This window comes from Venturia canescens, chromosome 3 (genome assembly GCF_019457755.1).
Source record: "Venturia canescens isolate UGA chromosome 3, ASM1945775v1, whole genome shotgun sequence".
Lineage (NCBI taxonomy): Eukaryota > Metazoa > Arthropoda > Insecta > Hymenoptera > Ichneumonidae > Venturia > Venturia canescens.
In genome coordinates this window covers 4,013,483-4,036,077 of record NC_057423.1, presented here as the reverse complement: position 1 = coordinate 4,036,077, position 22,595 = coordinate 4,013,483, and the positions used below count along the sequence as shown (strand labels likewise).

At 43.8% G+C, this 22,595-nt stretch overlaps 1 protein-coding gene across 2 annotated transcripts; it reads left to right on the top strand.

The window, feature by feature from the left end:
* The first annotated feature begins 4,500 nt into the window (after positions 1–4,500).
* On the top strand, positions 4,501–22,181 carry LOC122407481 (protein gooseberry-like). Of its 2 annotated transcripts, none has more exons than XM_043413724.1 (6): positions 4,501–4,857; positions 11,434–11,747; positions 11,925–12,054; positions 16,964–17,144; positions 17,251–17,535; positions 21,283–22,181. In XM_043413724.1, exons 1-6 carry the CDS (start codon positions 4,803–4,805, stop codon positions 21,539–21,541), a joined length of 1,224 nt encoding a protein of 407 aa, XP_043269659.1. In that variant the 5' UTR covers positions 4,501–4,802; the 3' UTR covers positions 21,542–22,181. The 2 variants fall into 2 exon arrangements, with proteins under 2 accessions (XP_043269659.1, XP_043269658.1); XM_043413723.1 differs by having other exon boundaries at positions 11,922–12,054.
* The last annotated feature ends 414 nt before the right edge of the window (positions 22,182–22,595 follow it).

The window sequence follows — 22,595 nt, the reverse complement described above, 5'->3', positions numbered from 1 at the left end:
TCGTTCGCTTTGAAAAGTGCTCCTGGGACTTGCGGAGTCGGAGGAGATTGAGATATCCGCTTGTCTCTCCTGTTCCACTCTGAATACGTCCGTACACTTCGGTCGAACGGACCCGAGAGACTTGGCAAGATTTTTATTTTAGTAACTATTTTAGTGAATCTGACAGCATTTTTAGCGTTTAAAAATTCCGAGGATTTTTCTACTTTGACGAATGAAGCTTGACAATGAATTTGTCCTGGCCCTTTATCAGAATCTCCGACCGCAAAGAGTACCGAGGAATTTATTGATCGGCTGCTTTTCCGGTGAAACTTCATCCCGCGGCGACGTTTAACCTTTTTTCAACTCTTACAAAGTTCCGAAATTTGTTGGAAACGTAAAAACGTAACTGGGATGAGCGCAAGCGATTAATCGAGCATGGCAAACGGAACGGTGAGTGTGATTGGATGCACTGGAGCCGCGGATGTTGAACGACGCGCTGTAAAGACTGGAGAAACGATGAATGAAATCCGTCATCGCGTCTCATCGAGCGCCGAGGCGCTCGACCGCAAGGGAATGCAGTTGCGCACTCAGAAGGGGCGTTTTGGAGCGAATTTATGTCGGCACGGCTAACAGTAGTACACACGGTACGCTTGAGATTGAGCAAAGAAAAAAAAGCGTGCGGTCGCTCCAGGTATGGCGGAGAGCCGAAGTGCCTGATCGGTCACGGTGTGCGCCGCCCGGCACCTCGTCATTACGGGATAATGCATATCTTAATGATTACGAAATGAAACACTGACACGTGGACTGGATCCGTATGCGTATCGTATTATTCCATCGCACGTCGACGCACTCACATATCTAAAAATCTGGGTGCAAACCCACTTGCTGGCATCGAGGAAGGCGTGTTGGCAGTCTCGCTGCAACAAAGTCCACGACACCGTCCAGATCCCGGGCTTAAAATGCAGCACCGCAGCAACCGGGACGGGGGCGATGTGGGACCCCACACCCATCCCACACGCTACCGCAATCAGCTACCCATAAACTACAATCACGACACGTGCTATCGCCGTGTATTTACCAACGCGGATGTGTGAGTGTTGTCGCATACGATGCGATGGGCATGCGGACTCCTTCTGCTGGGAAAATGCCCATTCGAGAAAGAGGACGTTGGTCCTGGTTCTGACGTCCTTTCGTCGCGTAGTGCAGGCTTGGAGGGAAGTGGAAGAGAAAAAGGTGCTTGGAAATCGAATTTTACTTCGCTTGTTTAATGGCTCACTTCGTGTTAATGGTGGACCATTTTGCATCGGTCGCGGATACGTACTTTAAGGAGGGTGGCTACGTTCGTCAAATTGATCAAATTTGGTGATAATGTTCTTCAACATCAAGTGCGAAAACACAATTTTTTTCAAAATTTTCTTCTGCTTAGTTATCGAGTAATTACGGATTAAAGCAGATTTCTTATGCCCGGAATGTATACCTATATATATGGAAACGCTATGCTTATACACTTGAACTTTAGTGATCAATTACTCGATAACTGTACAGAAGAAAAATCTTAAAAAATTTGTACTGTCAAATTTGGCCCTAAAGAATATGTTCACCAAATTTTATTAAATTCTTATCATTTTGAAATTTTTAATGTATTTAACATGGTTTAGCATGGCAACATTGTATCGTCGGTAGCCACCCTCCTTAAGGAGTTTCGGTACAGGCGATACAATGTTGCCATGCTAAACCATGCTAAAAGCATAAAAAATTTCAAAAAGTTCAGAATTTTATAAAATTTGGTGAACATATTCTTTAGTGCCAAATTTGACAATACAAATTTTTTAAGATTTTTCTTCTGTACAGTTATCGAGTAATTGATCACTAAAGTTCACGTGTATAAGCATAGCGTTTTCATATATACAGGTATACATTTCGGGCATAAGAAATCTGCTTTAATGCGTAATTACTCGATAACTAAGTAGAAGAAAATTTTGAAAAAATTTGTGTTTTCGCACTTGATGTTGAAGAACATTATCACCAAATTTGATCAATTTCTTAATATTTAGACTTTTGTACCGAAACTCCTTAAGGAGGGTGGCTACGTTCGTCAAATTGATAAGAAATTGATCAAATTTGATGATAATGTTCTTCAACATCAAGTGCGAAGACACAATTTTTTTCAAAATTTGTTTCTGCTTAGTTATCGAGTAATTACGGATAAAAAGCAGATTTCTTATGCCCGGAATGTATACTTATATATATGGAAACGCTATGCTTATACACTTGAACTTTAGTGATCAATTACTCGATAACTGTACAGAAGAAAAATCTTAAAAAATTTGTACTGTCAAATTTGGCCCCAAATAATATGTTCACCAAATTTTATTAAATTCTTATCATTTTGAAATTTTTAATGTATTTAACATGGTTTAGCATGGCAACATTGTATCGTCGGTAGCCACCCTCCTTAATTGATTCTTTTACGTTTTGTCTTTTGTCTTAAAACCGAGTTTTTGTGGAAGGTTTTTTGTAGTCATGACTGTGATCCATTGTCTGAGAGTGCGCGACACTGAATCGCTTTTCATGCACACCGATTATTTGAATTAAGGGTGAATGATACAAAAGTCGAAATAATTAGAAATTGATCAAATTTGGTGATAATGTTCTTCAACATCAAGTACGAAAACACAAATTTTTTCAAAATTTTCTTCTGTTTAGTTATCGAGTAATTACGCATTAAAGCAGATTTCTTATGCCCGGAATGTATACCTATATATATGGAAACGCTATGCTTATACACGTGAACTTTAGTGATCAATTACTCGATAACTGTACAGAAGAAAAATCTTAAAAAATTTGTATTGTCAAATTTGGCACTAAAGAATATGTTCACCAAATTTCATAAAATTCTGATCATTTTAAATTTTTTTATGTTTTTAGCATGGTTTAGCATGGCAACATTGTATCGCCTGTGCAATATATCCTTAAGCCAGTGGCTAAAAGGACCTGCATGTTTTCTTGTTTTGTTGCGTGATTTACAATAGAAATCTCCTCTTGACTCCGTTCGTCGTTGTTTATTATTTTATCTGTAATCCCATTTTCCGAATTCGTCTCCACCACACAATTACTTGTAAGCACACGGTTCTAGTATCACTTTTGTACGAAAGCGACCTCTACAAAGGATTGTGTCTCCCAAACCAGTAAAGCAATTAATCAAAAATAAAATACAGTCCACTATTCAATTTATTCGACAAACAAAATGGCAAGTGGACATGAGACGTGGAGGTTCAATCGTTGGCGTTCAGGTGAAGCTATGAACGCAGACTTTTCGTTGAAACTTAACTTGACTCCTGAAAATATATTTTTTATGAGTTATCGAACGGGAAAATCGTCATCGCTGGTCTCTCATACATCGCGAATACGAGGGTTCGATAATTCCCGAAACCCGGACAACGAAGTCCGAAGCGTGGATCCGATCCGCAGTGCGGTGTAGCTTGCACTTACTCGCGTTTATTGTGGCTCACGTTGAATTACAATACTCATCCCAACGAGTCATCAGCGTCCCCGTGGTCGGATAAGCTGAAGCTCGGAAGACTCTCCGGTGATGCGTGCCCAGCATGGGGAAAGTGATGGCACGTTCGGCGGTGCCGTGACGAGTGATTATACGCGCGTTAGGAAGCCTCTGTGTCGGTCGCTCCAGGGAGCCTCCGCGTGTATGGGAATCTCGAAAACCTAACGAGCCCTCTACTCTGGAAAATATTTCGGAAGAAATATAGAATGTTCAGCGATAGCGGAAATTCCATTTTGAAAATTGATTGCTCAACGACTGAATATCGAAGCGCTTTTTCCTAGCTCTATTTGCTTTCACTTGAGCACGTACTTCCTGGGGTTCGACGTCGAGAAACTCAGGCCCGAATGACGGTGCATTCGCACGTTTTGTCTCAGTAGAAACCAATGAAAATACAACAATAATTAGCCCAAAGCGTAATCGATATTAGCCAGGTTCTCGAAGTGCGTCAGAAAAGCCGGAACATAAAAGTGCTCAAGCCCAACTCAGGCGTGGGCATCCCCATGAGCAGGTAGAAAAGCAGAAGGAAGAAGGAGCGCGAGTGCAAGCGTAGGCGAAGATGTATCTCAGGCCCGTACTCGCTGCGGTTCCGCAGGCGGAGTCCGAAGAGTGGCCACCTCTAATGGAACAAGATGCCCCACCAAGAAGTCGACCAATGCAGGTTCCGTTGCTCCGAAGGATGGTCGGTTGCCACGACGACTTTCTCGGGAGTTCGAGCCCGAAGAAGGCGGAGCCTGTCTTGGTCTCTTTTCTCTATTGCACCTCGTGTATTCCAAGTCTCATAGGCCGCGTGCTCCGTGTAAGCCGTGGCTTTGGCTTCAAACGCGCCGGTGGCCCTCGGTCACGGATGTTACAGCGAACAGCAGCAGCAGCAGCAGAACAGGACAGAGCATAACCGCCGGAGTGTTGCCACTTCTGGAGGTTGCTCGACAGTTGGAGTCGAGACCCCGAGAGCATAAGAGGTCCTCGTTTATCACCATTCCAAGAGAAATCTAAGACCGTTGGCGCCTTGTTTGTCACAGGCTCTTCGATTCGATCGCGTTTCTTTTCAATTTTTCATCATTAACCTTAATCTCCCTCGGTTCGGGAGTTCAAGGCTTCGTTTCGGTGTTACTGCACAGTGTTTCTACTTGTTTTCGTATGACCAAGTGTTACTCGACATTCGTCGTTGCCTGCGGACTACCGTAAGTCTGTTTCGCCGTCAACAGGGTGACGGACGGAGTGAAAACAAGTTATTAAGAGAATCGACAGCGGCCGAGCGATCCCGATGGCTGTCAGCACACTCAACATGGCTCCTTACTTCACTGGATACCCCTACCAAGGTGAGCCTTTCGGTAATCTGTCAATAATTTCTCACCCGAGTCCCCATCATATCCCTGAAGCCTGCGAAACAAAGGCTCGATTCCTCGTTCCCTAATTTGTCGAAAGTACACTGATTGTCTAATTCGGAGTTGCGCGGTATGCGGGTGCCTTCATAAATCATTAAGCTCGCGTTTCCCGAGGACAGCAGCGCGCACAACCGTCGCTATACATGAGAAATACAACCGACGGCTCGTGGCGTAACGAATTCACGAAATAACCAAATACCAGGACGTTCATGGTCGATTAGCCTTCGAGAAGTGATTCTTCCGCGTATTCCAGTCATCAACGAATCTTGCGTGCCAGGTTTTATTGCTCGTAGCCAACTGGTCCGCACCCTTCCAACGAGCCAGGCAATGCAGCGGACCTTGCAGTGCGAGCCTGGACAGATTCGAGTCGAGGTTCCCTTCGCGGACGTCATTAGATTATGATATATATGCCCCCCAGTAAAGCCATTATGGCCCGTCATAAATGCAGTGTCAAGAGCAAACTCCGGAGTGAACGCTCCTCGCAATGTTTCGAACCTCCACCCTCGAATTCACGAGCAACCCTCAAATCGCTGCAGCCTCACGTGCCGAGTGGAGTCGAAGATGACGAGTTTCCATCTGCGCATTTATGACTTCAAAACCCATCAATAACGAGCACTAAATAATCGATTATTTTCCAATCGACGAACGGTGAATGACACAGGCATTAGCCTTTGTTTTATTCGACAATTGAAATTCATAGTCGACGCATCCGTGACTGCTATCAAGATTCACTTAACAAATGAACTCCCAAATGACTGTTATCATTGAGATACTCACGCCACGAAGTAGCTGTTCGAGGCTTGCTGCACCATCGACATTGAAGTATACGGGAAACGCGAATGAGGTCGGGCTAGGAAGCGAGCATGAGAAAAGATCGAGGCGAGCAGCAGGTACGCTCTTACGGATCGGACTCTCTCCTATATATGCATAGGGCCTTAATATATTTATACCGGTGCGTTGGTGGGCGGCGGTGGATCAGAGTCCCGACGAGTTTCCGACGTGCGCGGGGCACAGCTCTAATGTCTGATATCGGATCGGCCCCGGGCGACGGCGCTGGTTGATTGAAGCCTTTGCAGAGAGAGAGACCGCGGAGGTTACACTTCCTTTATATCTGTATTCGTATCGACACACATGTACGAGCGAGTGTTCCAGCATCGAGACACAGAGCGAATACGGTTGTGTTGGATTCTCTCATGATCCATGTATCCGCACGAGTACATAAGTAATCCAAGGTACATGGGGCCACTCGATAGGGAAGATGCTGAATAGTTCTTGCTCGATGCGGCACATCGAGCGTCCCATTACGCGAGCCGCACGGGGACCTTTTACATTGGAGATGCTGGGAGACGAAGAAGATCGGTAAGCGACCGGTTCGAATGGGCCTGGCTTCCTACCGAACTCTCCATTGTTTCTCTGCCGGCAATTCCCTTTGAGGAGAACAGACACATTTACGAAAGAGGAAGATCCATCATTGGCGATCCGTTCGAAAGGATGAGCGAGCTCACAATCGAACGAATCGAATAAATGAAATTGGAGTCGTCGCGGCTTAACGACCAATTGATAGATCGTTGAAGAATCCTGCTCGTCAAATCGATCGCTCCTTTCGATCATAACGGAAAATAAATTCCTCCAAAACTCTCTCGATCCCTCCCCACGCGGTAAAAGCACCTTTCGGGCTACCGGTTTTCGGACATCTGTCATAATTTGCCGTTGTCGCTATATTGGGTGCGACGATTTCTCGGGCTGATTGATTAACTGGAAAAGATTCGGCTGCCAAGAGAACATCGTATTCCGCGTACTATATTATCTCGGCTACCCTGGCGCAGCGGCTTGAAAACTCGCACGTAAGTACCCGAGCCATACGAAGATGCACTCGAGGCTACGAAGCTCGGGCCAACGCATGTGCGGATGGAAGAGTACTCGCAATGGGGAAAGAAAAAAACGGAGAGGGTGAGAGAGAAGCAAAATCAGATCGTGTTTAAGGGGGCTTCATCATACCGCGTCACATATCGCCTCGATCATGGGTATTAACGTGATCGCTCAAAATCAATTGCCCGTAATCAATAATTCATGCTCTAAATTATTTTCTTGGCTCATTTTAATGCACGGTGCGCATCTCACTTTCCGGAGTAGCGTGCGTCTGCTGCGATCCTCGCATCTTTCACCTTCTCGCATATTTATTAAATTTTTCTACATTCTCTCTTATTGTACGAGTGGTCCATATTTTATTACGTTGGAATAGCTCATACAATCATCAAATTTTACAGCATAGAAGCTATTCCATCGAGTATATTATTTTTAAGGAAGAAATCGAGCTCCCGGAGCTCCTTGCGCAGCGTACGTACGTACCAGGACACTTTTTCGACGCTTGTAAGTTAAACCGCCTTGCCGTGTGTGGTGTAATTTCGCGTACGCGCGAGAAAACCCATAATTACATACGTAAGTAGTACGAGCGTTGAGTTATTTAATGGATGGACGAGCAGGCAAACACGCGGAGCTTCTGTCTCGTGTTTGCGTGCACCGATCGTCAAGCATCGCCCCCCCCCCCCCTCCCCTCTTTACCTCTGCCCATGTTCCAACTCTTGTTTTTTTTACCTTTCACGCATATTCACGACGATAACTGGAGAAAGAAGTTTAAGATGCAGAAATAAGGGCCCGCTACTCGCACAGACGAATGATGTCACTGCGATTTTGAGTTAAAACCTCCCGCTAAAACACCATCGATAACACCTTAATTAGTTGATAATACCAATGACATATTATCGCTCCGCCATTAGCTCACGTTGCGGGAATAAATATGTTTTATCGTCCAACTCTCGCTGTCGAGCAATAAAACGACTGGATGTATTGAGTTATGTTCATAAATCCGTACACATATTTACGTGGTCAGCTCTCGCATCGTGTGTTATGGGATACTTTGAGTACCGGTGCGCAAAAGTTAGAGGCTTATTATAATGTTTTTATGCAGTTACACACTCGTTGCGAGGCACAAACGGATCTAGAATTTCCAACTCCAGCGCATGAGACTTTGTCTCTCTGTACCAAAGTCTACGTCAATCCTGTCGATCCGCTCGTAAGATTAATTGCAATAGAAAACGAAGCTGAAAGTAATTAGCAGGCTTTTACAGCGATGATCTGAGTCGCAATTTAACATAATCTCGAGAGACTTTTATGCTTTTTTTCTCAAATGAGTCGAATGCGGAGACGCCTCTTTCCAGTTTCAATCAATCCTGCCATTCATTCCTGCAGGCCCGAAAAACGTGTTTTCTTCAACTTTTTTATCGTCATTCGTAAAGTTTGTATGCAACCCATAAACTGTAGAAAATAATGGCAAACACGTACACCGAGATAACAAGGCATTGGAGCAACGAAATGGGGAATAAAATAATCTTAGATCCAACTGTAGATTCTCTCCGAAAACATTGCAGTTAAATGAAGAAAACTCTTCCAACAGCATCAATTGCAATCGAATAAACAATTTTTTTCTTTGAGTGCACTCAAAGAAGCGACAGCATCCCGAAGGTAGGAGCCCGGAAATGGAATTTTGGCTGCATTCTTTGTTCGAGAGCCACTCAGAAATCGGTTGACACAAAAATGTTGATGCGAGAAGGAATCCGCGATAGGAAACAATACCCCCGCGTGTTGATCATAACTTCAGTAATATTGATACAGATTATTGAATTAGAGGTTTGCCTCGCGATTTGTAGAGAAATCCAACGGTATAATATACGATGAACGTACATATATTGAAATACGAAGCTGTTTCGCCCAAAGGTTAGGACGATGCTCGCGAGCGTATAGAAGGCCATTTGGCTTTGGTCCGCACCGGGGTCCCCGGAGCAAAGCGTGAGTTCTGGCTCATCTTTTCTCCCCCTGCTTCGTCTTTTCCTCTCTTCTTTTGCCCGTGAGTCCGCAAGAGCTAGTCCGCGTATATATAGCTGTAGACGAGAGCGAGAGAAGCGAGCGAAACGCGTACGAGGTACACTGCGGAGAGGCTCGCAGAGCCGGAGAGGTCTCGCGCGTTCACCAAGTGTGTGCAGCGGCGTCGGTCGGCGCCTTTTGATCTTACCTGTAATCCCGGCGGGCCCCGCGGCCTGACTGACGTCATACCTGCGAGGTGTCCGAGAGCTTCGTACAAACTCTGTATGTATTAACGTGCATGTATTGTGTACGATTTTTCGAAGGTCTGGAGCTCCTCGCGCCCTCACTCGTGTTTTTCTCCTCGTATTGCGAGCACGCGCGCCTGCACCCATACATAAACATTGCGTTTGTGTGTGTCCAACGTGATCGGACATGTGCGCAGCTGAGATTATACGTAACTATGATACGTACGCGCGTGTCCGCACCGCCCCGCGTCTCTTGTGCCTTCGAATCCGTATTAATTTTCATAAAAAGTACCAGACCGATGAAATCGTAGAGGGATCGTTATCAGGCAAATCTGAATATGGGGTGCATTAGCTCAAATTTTCCTGGAGGATCGTGCTCGTGGGAGGGAGAGAGAGGAGCGAAAAGGGAGGGGGCAGGGCCGAAAGAGAGAGAAAAGGGTGCATAATAATAACAATTTTTATAGCGAATTGCTTCTTGTCGATGGGGTAAATCGAGCTATCGTATCGCTCGATCAGCTGCGCCGCGGTGCACGAGAAAAAGCGGGATGACCTGGGAGGCTTTTTTGGCCTTGAGCATAAATTAATATGAATATGCTGCGAGCCGGCCGATCTTTGGAAAGTTCCTCCAAGGAGAACTTTAGCCCAATCTTCTTGACTGCAATCTTGGCTTCCTTATCTCTCGCGAAGACGAATAAAAGTGTGGCGCGAGACTGGCATTAACACGCCATTTAAATTGTCAGGTCGTTACGTATATGGGTACATGGACTCGGTAATCGAGGCAGCGTTGCATGCCTTTTTCATTGTACGTTTAATTGCACACAAGTGCACTCTTTGTGTGTGGCAACGTGCACGTACTTTTCCTGGTTGGAGCCACACACAGCACGCCTCTAATAAAGGAACGACGCACGCGCCATTTTTCCACCATTTGCCGAGGCAACAATGGCTCTCCTTTCGTGTGTCTTATCGCTTTCAATTATACCACGTACATCGTTAAAGTTGAATCATTGCTCGATTTTCCATTTTGCTTCTCTGGCTTCGTGCGCCATTGGAGAATATCAAAGAGAGAGAAAGAGAGAGAGAGAGAGAGAAAAGGGAATGGGAATAATTGACGGATGAACGAGCTTTGTTGTACCGAATGGTGTGTCTGTTTTTCGGTTTTTCATTTCAATTAAACTTCCTTGTTTACTATATAATGATAAATATTTGGCTTTTGTTTGGTACTGATTTCACGTGGAAAGCGCATGGTTTTATCGAGATTCGTTATTTGGAGGAGGAAAAATGAAGGAACCGCGGCTGCTGCGCACTCGAAAGTAGAAAATCGTGTGTTTTTTGTGTCCCTTCTATTTAGTTTCTTCATTTCTCGTTCGTGAGGAGCAGGCGGTCTGAGATCAGAGGGAGAGCGAGAGACGCGTATGGGATTATGTAAATACGAGTAAACGTGGTATTAGTGCCTTCCAACGACTCTCATTGTCCCTCCTGTTCTCGGGAACCGCTTCAGAAATGCTTAAGACACGTTTTAAGGTCGTTTAAGAGCTTTAGTCCAAGGAATGATGGAATATTGCGTTACGGGGTGGAGGAAGGAGGAAAAAGCATCGGCATGGCATCGCGTTTGTTGGGTAGTATTAGGCGCGGATATTAGTGTAGTCAAAGTACAGAGAGAGCCAAAGAGAGTTTACTGCTCGTAGAAAAAAACCGGCCGTAACTTCTGCTCGGACCGCGCGCGGGCCCTTCGTATGCGCGATGTTCTTTCCCATATGATGGCCAGCCCATCCATCCGAGCGGCCGTCCGTCTCGTGCACGCAAAGTTTCTTCTTTCTTCAACGAAAATGAAAGAAAAAAGAGAATAAAGAGGAAAGAGAACGAGCTCTCTTTTCTCCGGGCATGAAGTACACTTCCCTTTCACGGGAGTTGCACTCTAACCAACGCCGACCCGCCACCGTCACTTGACCGGCTCTCTCTCTCTCTCTCTCTCTCTTTCCCTCCCGTGCACGACGTCCACGCTCGTATACGACGTTTGTTTGACTTCGTAATTATAATTAAGTTAATTAAGAGGGGCTCATTAACGGTAATTAGGATGAGTCGCGTTTTTCCTCGCGGCACCTTGCGTGCCAAAGCAAACTCGCTCGTGCACCATTTCTCTTCGTCTCTCTCTCTCTCTCTCTCTCTCTCTTCGTTCCTTCGCTACGACTTTATTGCTTTTCTACTACTTCGTCTAGCGTCATAAGTTTCAATGCTCAAGCAAATATTCAGTTCGTTTGCTTTTCGTGCAATTTGAAATTGACTCGCTTGAAGAAATGAACTTGGTTTGAGGCTTTTTTGCGCGGAACGAGCAATAAGCTCGCTCCCAATCGCACAATCCTCCGGCTCATTCCCAGTGTCGCTAATCAAAGCTTTCCCATTACAGGACAAGGGCGCCTCAACCAACTCGGCGGGGTCTTCATCAACGGACGACCACTGCCCAACCATACGCGACGACAGATCGTCGAGTTGGCTGCATCCGGTGTCAGACCTTGCGTCATATCCCGACAACTGAGGGTCTCTCACGGTTGTGTCTCCAAAATATTGAATCGCTATCAAGAAACCGGCTCGATAAGACCCGGGGTTATCGGAGGCAGTAAACCAAGGGTCGCGACTCCTGAGGTCGAGGCCAGAATCGAGAAACTCAAGAGACAGAATCCCGGGATTTTCACCTGGGAAATAAGGAAGAAATTACTGCAGGTCCGTTGGTCAACCAATTTCCCTTCGATCGTTCAACTTTGCTCATTCATTTTCAACAATTTCCAAACCACAATTACCCTTTCAATTCGCCACCAAAAGTCTTGCCTTCCAATAACCGAGTAGAAAACCCATTTTTTCATTCGTTTACTAACTGGTCCAACGCGGTTTTGCCAGCAGGACGGTGTCTGCGACAAATCATCGGCGCCTTCAGCATCGAGCATATCGAGACTTCTCCGGGGCCCGAGCAACAGTCAGACCCGGGGCTGCGACGACCCGCGACGCAACCATTCGATCGATGGAATTCTCGGTAAGTCTATTAATAAATAAAATAATGTCCGAACGAAGGGAGCATCTAATTTTCGTAGTAATTCTCGTCTCCTACGAAATTAGTAGCAAAAAGCCTTGATATATTGTATTCGAAGGAGGGACTGATTCACTGGCGTTACGAAATCGATAGCCCCGGCTCGCAGTGCGGAGGGAAAAATCGAGTTAATCGGCAAGCTCTTTGACTCGATTCTAATCATTTTTCGAACGAATACAAAAGTTTTGGAACTTCGGCGTATTTCACGTTGATCGTATACCCAACACACATCCAAGCACGCGTCTTCGTAAATGTATATAGAAATAAAAATGTTAAGGCTCGAGTGAAGCGGCCTGCTTCAAGGGAATCTCTCTTTTTTATTTATTACATGACACGGGAAGGTGTGCGATAGTTCGCAGCCGCGATGAAATATATTGGGCTCCCCGTGGAGCGCGTGGACGTGCGTCCGGCGGTTTATTATCTTTCGGTCAGCCAACGTGTGGAAGATTCCAATTTGATTAGAGTCCTTAATGTATGTAGTAATGCTCTCGTACGAGGCAATCGTCGATGAAGTATGAACGGGCGCATATTTTTATGACTTTTTCTACATCTTCGCATTTTATGGATAAAAACGTATAGAGATGTACGAGCAAGCGAGTTTATCGTTCGTCGCGAATCAGGTATCTGGTTCACAGTCCATTGGAGAATATTTTTGAAGAATCGTGAAATTTACGTCGTTTTCAGCGACTTTTTCTCCGATTTTTTGACGAGTCTTCAATCTAAGAATGTTTTGGTACGGAAGCAATTTAAGGGGAAAACCCAGTGAAAGGGAAGGAGCTGAATTCAATCGCAGACTTTAATGCTCGCTTCGAGAATGTTTGAGTCTCATCAGTACAAACCCTGGTACAAATAGGCCACTAAAAATCAAGGCTACAGTCGGAAAATTGGTAAAGCTCCCTGACGATTTACTGTTTCCTGGATTGTTGGGAGGAAAGAGTTCGAAATTTGCGGTAATTTGAACGCATGGGAAATATCTTCCGTCTGGATAGAACCGGAGAAAAAAGCACCTGGGCTATTTACAGGTGTATATACCCTCGAACTCGATATCTATAGGCGAGTGTCGAGGTGTATAGATATATAGAAGTGTCGAGGGTGGCGAGCGTGCGCCTGGGCAATACCGCGGCGTGTGGTCTCTCTCTTAAACCTGGTGCAGCTCCTCCTGCAGCGTGCCCCGGTGTTGCCTCTAATCTAGCGAACCGCCAGGCTCGGAGCGCGCTCAGTGAGATCTCGAGTCTTTACCGATCTTCTTATTTCTCTTTTGAACCAAGCGTCTTTTAAGTGCGGATATATTTATACTGTATGAGTTGAGCGTGCGCTTCGATCCTCGAGCGAATCTTCGATCTTATTCTCACTTTAAATTCTACGAGCGTGTGTTCCTCTGCTGCGCGCACGGTCGTACGCATGCCCCGTTTGTTGATTTAGACGCAAGTCGTTCAGCGAATTCGATTCCCGAGGGGAGACGCGGTCCGTGGAGAAGGTTGCGCGGCTCCAGCGGTCTTGCGGTTCACGGCGATAACTTCACGAGCACAAAGCACTGTGGGCTATGGGGAAAAGTGGTTTGAGGACGAGGCTCTCATTTGAAGGAATAGCAAAAGAGGCGTCTATGGATTTCGATAAATAAATGGAAAATTCCGGGATCATTGGGGGGGGGGGATTGTTTTTCTTTGTATTTGCAGAAAGTTGTTATTAGTTTTGTGGATCTCTCCGCGCTGCGATACTGCTCGTGCGGGAGCAGTTTTATTGTGCTCTCAGGTGGTTTATCTCCAGTCCTAGAAACCGATTACCGGCGGAGTCGGCTCAAGACTCGATCGTTGCTCGAACTCGGTCGAGCGTTTTCGGGAAAATGTGGGGAATGAGGATGAAAACAAATATGGCGATTACGGTGGATTACGAGAAAAGGAAAAGTTTCACTGGCAATCTTCGAGCAACGTATAAAAATATTTTGCACGATTTATCCGTAAAAATTTACATTGTACATGTATATGCGCATCCGGTGAATGAAGAAAGAAGCGAAAATCATTCGGCGTATTGCTCTCGAACTCTTCGGGAAGCTGTGGATCGCGAGGATTTACGACTTTGCAAGAAGCGGCCTCGCCGGCCTTTAATCTCGCGGTTCAACCGACAAACGCGAGCAGCAACGCCGCATTTCTTCTCGATAATATTTCACCTTTCATTTCTCCGTGATATTGCCTCCCTTTGTGTTTACAATACTACTGTAAAATCGCTTTTTCTTACCTTTCCGGTATTGATTCATACCCTCAATTTGACTTCGATCTATTGCTGAATAAACATCCTTCTTTGTGGGTACAAGTAATCCTTGCGCACACCAGGTTCATTCAATTATTGAGATCGCCGGATTAAGGTAGATCATGCTCGTAGAACCGTACTTTATGGGTGTCTAAATTGGCTCGATTTTTACTTTCTAATTAAAGATATTATCACGCTAAATTAACGTCTTAGTTATTCATTCAAAGTTTTAAATACATTTTTTCAACTTATTTTTTGGCGAATGAAATGACAAGCCATTCATTGAACGGGGATCCACCACTGACTGAACCCAAAATTTCATTCGTCCCTGGCTAAAATACTAAAGTTTTTTATGGAAAAAATCGCTTTAGAGAGTGCAAAGGGAAAACACTAGGGAAAGGGATCAAGAAAAAAGTGTTAAGGAGGGTGGATCGCGACGATACAATGTTGCCATGCTAAACCAATGTTAAAAATATTAAGAATTTCATAAAATTTGGTGAATGTATTCTTTAAAAATATATAAAACAATATAAATTTTTTTAGATTTTTCTACCACATAGCTCTCGAGTAATTGAACACCAAAGTTCACCTGTGTAAGCATAGAGTTTACATATATACAGTTATACATCTCGTGCATAAGAACTTCGATTTAACGCTCAATTATGCGATAACCATGTGGTAAAAAAAATTGAAAAAAATAGTATTTGTGTACTTGATGCCGAAGAATTTTATCACGAAATTTGATCAAATTCTGATTATTTTGATATCGTGATCCACCCTCCTTAGTAAAAAGACAGAAAGCTGTGACAGGAATGGGCCAAGCCAAGAAGAAACAAAATGCCGACATAATGTGAGGTTATACGAGTGCTGATTACCAATTTCGTTCAATCTTAAACTTAATATCACTAGTAAGACAATCGTCTCGAATTTTTTCCTAGACCTTCGTTATGTACTTCATTATTATTGTGCACTTTTTCATAATAAACCTCGTAAGAAGCGTTCATTCGCTATATGGAAAGATAAACGATTTTTAACGCACAGTCTTTATAACCTTGTGTATTTTTCTTCATATTTAAACACGTTTATCTCAACGAATAAGACGAACCATTTAAAATTTGATATGCGCGTGAGTCGGTTACGCATCGAAACTCCGAGTAAATTTCAAGACTTTCTTAAGAAAATCGTTTCGCGCATGAACTACCTTAACCGAAAAGAGCTCATGGGAGCTTCCAGTGCGTTCGCGCCCTTAAATACCGAACGGCGATTCCGTTAGACTCAATGAAATCGAAAGCATCCAAATAGTGTAGTTTTCATCATAGATTAAAGCGAACAAAAATATTGTAAATTCTGAAGAGTCCTAATCCTCAGTCATTTCGTCAAATAATTGTCCTCCGACGTTCAAAATATTCTCAGAACCCAGTCGTTTCGTAACCTCAAAAGAATGTTGAGTCCCAATTCCGTTGCATCCCCCGACTTGTCTCAATCGAGTCTCGTTTCGCTGGAAGCACGAACCGAAGGTAGCGAAAAATAAACTAATCGAAGAAGAAGTTTGAAAGGAGTATGCCTACTGCAGTTAGCCGATGTATAGAGAGATAAAAAGCGGGAGGCTGAAGCGAGGAGAAGAAGTTGGTTTGTATCGAGTGGAAGGAGCAAGGGGACAGGACATGTCAAAGAACTTAATTCCTGTTGGCGAGAGCGAGCCACAGCGGGACCCTAATTTCTCCGGTGTTTTAGTTTAGTATAGGTTAGTTCGGTGCACAGCTGTAATCACGAGGGATTTAATGGTGGGTTGCAGACTCGGGCGTGTGAACTGTGGGCGGGCACTCGCTCCATCTCTCTTTTATCTCTCCTTCTCCCTTCTTCGTATCTCTTGTTCGCTTCCTATCTCACCGGTATCTGACGTCTAGCACGTGCTCTCCTCCTTCCCTTCGAACCTCCACGACTTCAATTCTCCAACGGCTCTCTTTCTCTTTATCCATTAACGTATATAGATATGCGCGGATTAGGAGCTCAAAGAATCCGTCTGTGGGGACGACAACTGCACGGTTGTGGGATCGAACCAATTGTAAGAACCTTCAGAGCGAACTCGAAGGCTTTCGAACACTCGATCTCCATTTTATGCCATTTTCTCGATCACACATCCGGCCGGGATGATGGGCCGACACCATCCATTACGCCGGGAAACCGATTAGTCGTGTGCATATTTTTATGACCTCGTACGAACCTCGTGACCCGGTGACTTCGTCGCTGGCGACGGGATCGACTAAACGCTCGTTCAACGTGTATTATTTTAATTTTTTTGTACATCGCTTTCGTTTCGTTAGCGAGGCTGGGGTTTATCGAGGCATAATTCGTCGGTGAGAAGCTGAATTTATCGAGATTCGGTGGATTTTCGTGTTGAAATGTTGGGATCGGTATTTTTGCGACGAGTCTTGAGGCCGCTTTCCGTCCGGATTTCTTGCGATTCCGGAAGTTTTTCATCGTTCTGCCGGTCACTATGCTTCGGAGGCCACCAGCAAAGCGTTCGAATTCATTGTACGCGATGTTGAAAGCTCTTTTATTAGTTTTACCTTCGGCGCTGAAGCTCGAATGTTTTTTTGACCTGCAGGAGGCAGCGTTGGAAGCGGTGGTGACGAGTCGGACACCGACAGCGAGCCCGGATACGCCCTCAAGAGGAAACAACGCCGGAGTCGTACGACCTTCACGGGCGAACAATTGGAACAATTAGAAGCTGCTTTCCAAAGCACGCAGTATCCGGACGTCTATACCAGAGAAGAATTAGCACAAAAGTAGGTTCGAGCTGAGAAAACAATGGAGGAAAATAAGAGCGAAAATTCTTTCGTGAAGCTTCGCGAACGTTTTTCATTTTCATTTCGTTTTCTTCTCTCGTTGCAGAACTAAATTGACCGAAGCCAGAGTTCAAGTGTGGTTCAGCAACAGACGTGCGAGGCTGCGAAAGCAATTGAACAGCCAGCAACTGAACGCGTTCAGCCTTCAGACCTTCCCGAATCAGCATTACAGCAGCGCCGCCACTGAAAGCTACCAAAGTTACGGTCAGACGGGAGTTTCGGCTGCCGCTGCCGCGACGACCACGGCTTATCCGCAACACTACAATTACGCGAGTGACAATTATTACGCTGCTCAGCAACAATGGCCACGCGCAACTCCGGATAACTACGGGTGAGTTGATCCTCGTCCTTTTCCTCGCAAAATTGAGCGCGAGAAACGCTGTGAATCTTCAAAATCGAGTGCAACGCGATCAAAAAAATTTTCTCAATAACTTTTGGATCGATTCAAAAACTGGAAAAATTTGACCTTCCCATAGAATTCTAAAGAGCCGAAAACGACGGTGAGATCCGTCGATGCCTTTCTCGCCTTTTAGAACAACGAAACAAACGTCCGAATACTGCGCGTCAATTCATCGAAACTCTCCCCCATTTAATCCGATGCGAATCGAATAAATCAATCGACAAACATACGTTATTTGTCGGTAAAAAGTAGAAGGGAAAAAAGAGATCGTATGCACGGCAGTTATAAATGGAATAGTGCAATGCCAAGAGAGCCACCCGCTAATTAAGTCGTTGCGTATCCTCGTCGCCGCAAATTCATTTTCTCGGCGAACCTCCCGGGGGCGAGAATTATAAAAACCCGTTCTCGAAAGGGAACGTACAAAGAGCAAGAGAAAAAGATAGAAAAAGGCACGAAGGAGAAAAAGCGGCGGAGGGGAGGGGAAATATATCGGGGAACATAGAAAGACCCCCCATGGGGCTTCGGCATCGCTCTTCGTACGGCCTCGCAGAGTGCATTACCTCTTGGCTCGTTCAAAATTGCAAGAATGATTCTCGCACACCCATAGATACGTTGCGGCTCGGGCGTATCTGTGGTTATTACATAACGCGTATGTTCCTCGAGCACACGATTAAATTGACAGGCTTATTACACTAACTGTTAACTCCGCAATTGTCTTGAAATTATCAGTTTTCCATTACGGAGAGCTTATTTCATTGGCATGGAGTATTTATGGGCGAAAATGACCAAAGGAAAAATGATGCGATGCAGTCGAGCCCAGGGCATTCGGAATTCTGATGTTTTACCTCAAGACCTACGAGTTTTTGGCTGGTTACACTAATTATGCAACTCACCAATATTCTCACTGGAACTTGGATATTTCTCGAGCTTAACGCGCAGACACGACACCAGGAAAATTTCAAGTGTTTAGAACTTCAAAATTCCTTTCTTCAATTTGGCCATTTTTCTGTAACAAAACTTTATTTCTCAATTTTTTTGATGACTGTAATCGATTACTGGGGAATTGTTGCCCCCGAAAAGTCTCGTTGTAAGATTAATTCCGTGCATTCGTGGATGAAATGAAAAGTTTTGAAAAGTCGAAGTGTGGTGGCTACGGGTTTAAAAAACTGTTCTTTTGGTTGCTTTAGTTCGTTTATACTCAATCTCATTTTTGCTAACTTTTTAAAAAAATTTTGACTATTTCTGTGCCTGAATGAACTGAACGGAGCATTCCATTTAATTGCGGTTAATTGCTTCAGAATTTTCTGACTGAAACGTTTGCATAGAGAAAAAATGTATACTTGACAGGGACGATGATAATCGGTTGAAAAAGTGAGACGAGCAATGATGACTGAGGCCAAGAAGGAACGAAAACCTTCGAAAATCCTCAGCTCCGGTTCACACTCTCGCCTTGAAAGTCGATAGTAGTTGCTAAAAAGTAAAGAAGTGAGTTGAAAAAAAGAGAAACTTTCTCGGGATGTAAGGTTGTGGAAAAGTAAGGCAATGTTGCACGATCGGAAAGGGAGAAGAAGCAGCGATGCTGGACAAGCTGAGCACATGGTGGGGCCCCGTAGAGATCACAAGATCGGTGTGGTCCGCAATTATGTAGCTGCTGGCCCCGTAATGAAACGCTACCGGCTAATAATCCCATCCAGCACCCCGGGGCCACACTGGATCTTCACTTTGCTTGCTGTCCCCACCCATGCTACAGTTTCAACGAAAAAAAAGGCTCTCTAAGTAATTCTTCTATGGAATTTTTATGATTATCGATATCATCAGTGACGGTTAATTGAAAAGGAGCAAAATTTTTTTCATGTTGCCTCAAAATTCGATAAAGTCGATCGCTTTACTTTCTATTGTTTTGAGGGAGAATATCAGTGTGAGAGGCTGAAAAATGAGGTATTTTTTGAGATTTTTTTTTCAAAAAACGGCTCCATCAAATTATTTGAAATTTTGTGTATTAATTATTGAAGTTATGAAGTATACGAGGAATTTTTAATTTATTTTTAGTACATTTTATTAAGGAGAGGAGCGGTCGCAAAATGGCGTCTCAAAAAAAGCACCTGAAATAAAACATTCAAAAAGATTATTAAATTAGAATAGTATAGCTATCTCAGCATCGTAGAAATTTTGAAAATATTAATTAGAAAAAAATGGCGCCCATTAAAAAAACGAATTTTACAGAAAAATTTGCAGTAAATTGTTAATAAAAGAAGTCAACAATTTAAAGAAAAACTCTACGATGCGACGATAGCGATAAGTTTTCGCGTTCAAATTTTGAGAGGATAAAATTGAATGATGTAACTCGAATATTATTAATATAAAACAAGTTTTGCGCTCAAGCTCTTGTTTCCCCCTTAATTCATTACACAAAAAGAATGTTTTTCCATCTATTTGAAATTCACACAACTCATTAACATTTAAACGAAACCCATCAAAATTCCATTACAATCGTAAAGTTCGAAAAACCATTCTGACAAGTTTCGTAGTAGCATTGAACGAAGAATCGTTATCTGCAAAAAAGATCGATTTTCCATGCGACTCCAAACGATCAATCGGAAAAGTGAAAATACAATTTGCTGATCAGGAAAAAAAAGTGTTTTCGAATTTTTAGTAACGACCACGATAATTTTGGCTCGAAATAGTTCACGTTCACTATGCACAAGCCAGAGTTAGTGAGGCTATGAGAGGCCGAGGGAACCAGTCAAAGGGCAGCAACAGCAGCACGTTACGATTTAGAGCTCTTAACTGTTCCACGCCGTGGCTTTTTCTCTCTTTCCTTCCCTCTTTAGAATGGTCAAAGGGTCTACGGCGCGCTCCCGAGGAGCGTGTTGAGAAGGGGGTGTCCGACACGCCTTAACCGATTTCCGTGCCGACTGCAACGGGGCACCCGTACAAGCGAAATGCATATAGACCCTTTGGGCGTAGGAATATATACGCGCATACTCGAGAACCAAAGCGGCTCGAGATCTATTGACGTGCACTATATATGCGCGGGTGGTATCGACTTGCAAACGAGCGGCCTAGTCCACGAGCAAAAAATCGCTTTGATTATTATTGCTACGTAAAATGAGCGAAATGTCCCCGTCCAATAGCCCCGGCGCGGTTGCTTTCAAATGTTTGCCCATTTTCTCCCTTCTCACTTTTATTTTCTCACTTTATTTTCAAGATTAAAAACGCCCGCCAATTTATGCCACTCCGGTGAAGCCGCTTCGAAATTTCGGGAGCATTCGTAGTGTTGCCAGAGCTTTTCCGGTCAGAAAAAAATCGAAATTTTTGGTTGTTCAGTTTGTAGGGGAAAAGTTATTCTTTGGCTTTGACAGAAGGCAAAACATTGAGAAATTTTGCTTTTTTTAGAAAATCATTGCCAATCATATTTTTCCAGTTTCAGTAATTGAGAGCAGTTGCTTTCTTCTTGATAAACTAACTCAATAAAAGTTTAATGAGCGGGAATAAATATTGCGAAAACTTTCTCATAAGATCAAAGTTCGTTTATTTTTTTCTACGAGAATCTTGAGCTGGATTTCAAAGAAACGAATAATTTACATCGCAAAAAGGATGAAAAATTCTCAGCAATCGATGTCCGGATAAGAAATACCAGAGAGTCTAATTTGGTCCCGTCTCTTTCCATGATTTCAGGCTTTTCAACGCATCGCATTACGGAGGAACGAATCTGGGCTCGAACCTTTCCTCGAGCAACTTGAGTCTCGGTGGATTGGGAGGAAGTTCGAGTCCGACGGGATCGAACATGAGTGCGTGCATGGTCCAGGGTGGGGGATCCGGGATATCTCCATCGGGAATGGGTCACCACGTGACGCCTCACAGTCCGAGCGAAGCGAAGAGCGGTTACCCTTATCTCGGTGGAATTGATTCCCAGGTCTGTGGAAGAATGCACTGAGAGGAAATTCACCGTTTCCCAACGTTCCGTGGATGATGTCGTCGAAGTTTCAATTCAACCGCCTCAAACGCTGCTTCCGCCTGAAAAAAAAAAAAAATAAAAAAAAAATATGTAAAAAAAGCAAAAACGAATGAAAAATCATCGAGGCATCAAATTGTTGATTTCGTCGACAAAAACTCGACCCAGTGACGTCGATCATTCTTGACGTATGTTCATATGCACAGTGCCTTAATGTTGATTGCCTTTGGTCGCCTTAATTGTTATGTAGTACGTATATATGAATATTTATATACCGCACAATCCACATATCGAGCAAATTCTGCACACAACTAATAATGTACCTAGTTAATGTTAAGTGCGAAGAAAAAAAACAGTTTCCCAGTTTCTCTGTAAATAGAATAGAAACGAAAAGGTTTTTAGTATTGATAAGAAAAACAAAAACAACACGGACAAAAGGAAACTTTGGAAAAATTGAGTAGTCGCTCGCTACGTCTCCTTGTGATTATTGATTATATATCTGTCTATTTAATTGGCCAGTCATTATGATGATATTGTACATATAAAATCAGCCTAACCAATTTTCCTTTGTCAATGGTGCTTGCAATCGTTTTTTCCCTGATGCATTTGATATATAGATATATTCGATTCTGTATTTTTATTATTATTATTACTATTATTAATTTTATTATTATTAATCGTTATGCAATAAACGATAAATATTCTCGAATTCAAAGTTTTTTTTTCATTTCCTCACGTCCAGGACCTCGGAGTCGCCGATCTACGAGTGCTTCGTTGAATCCAATGCTTCTAGTGAGTTGTCAAAATCACCAACGAATTCCTGCTTTCTGATAAGAATTCTAGGTCAAACGAGTCCTTCCAAATTCATTTTTACCGAGATTTTGTTCATTTAGTGCCGACTCATTTTGAGCTGATTCGAATAAAAAAGTTTTTTGCATCGAGTGGGTTATGAAAGTTTGACGATCTCAATATCAGGCTCGAATTTTCGAATAGAAGGCGAGAATACGAGGGAGAAACCCCTTCGACTATTTTGTTT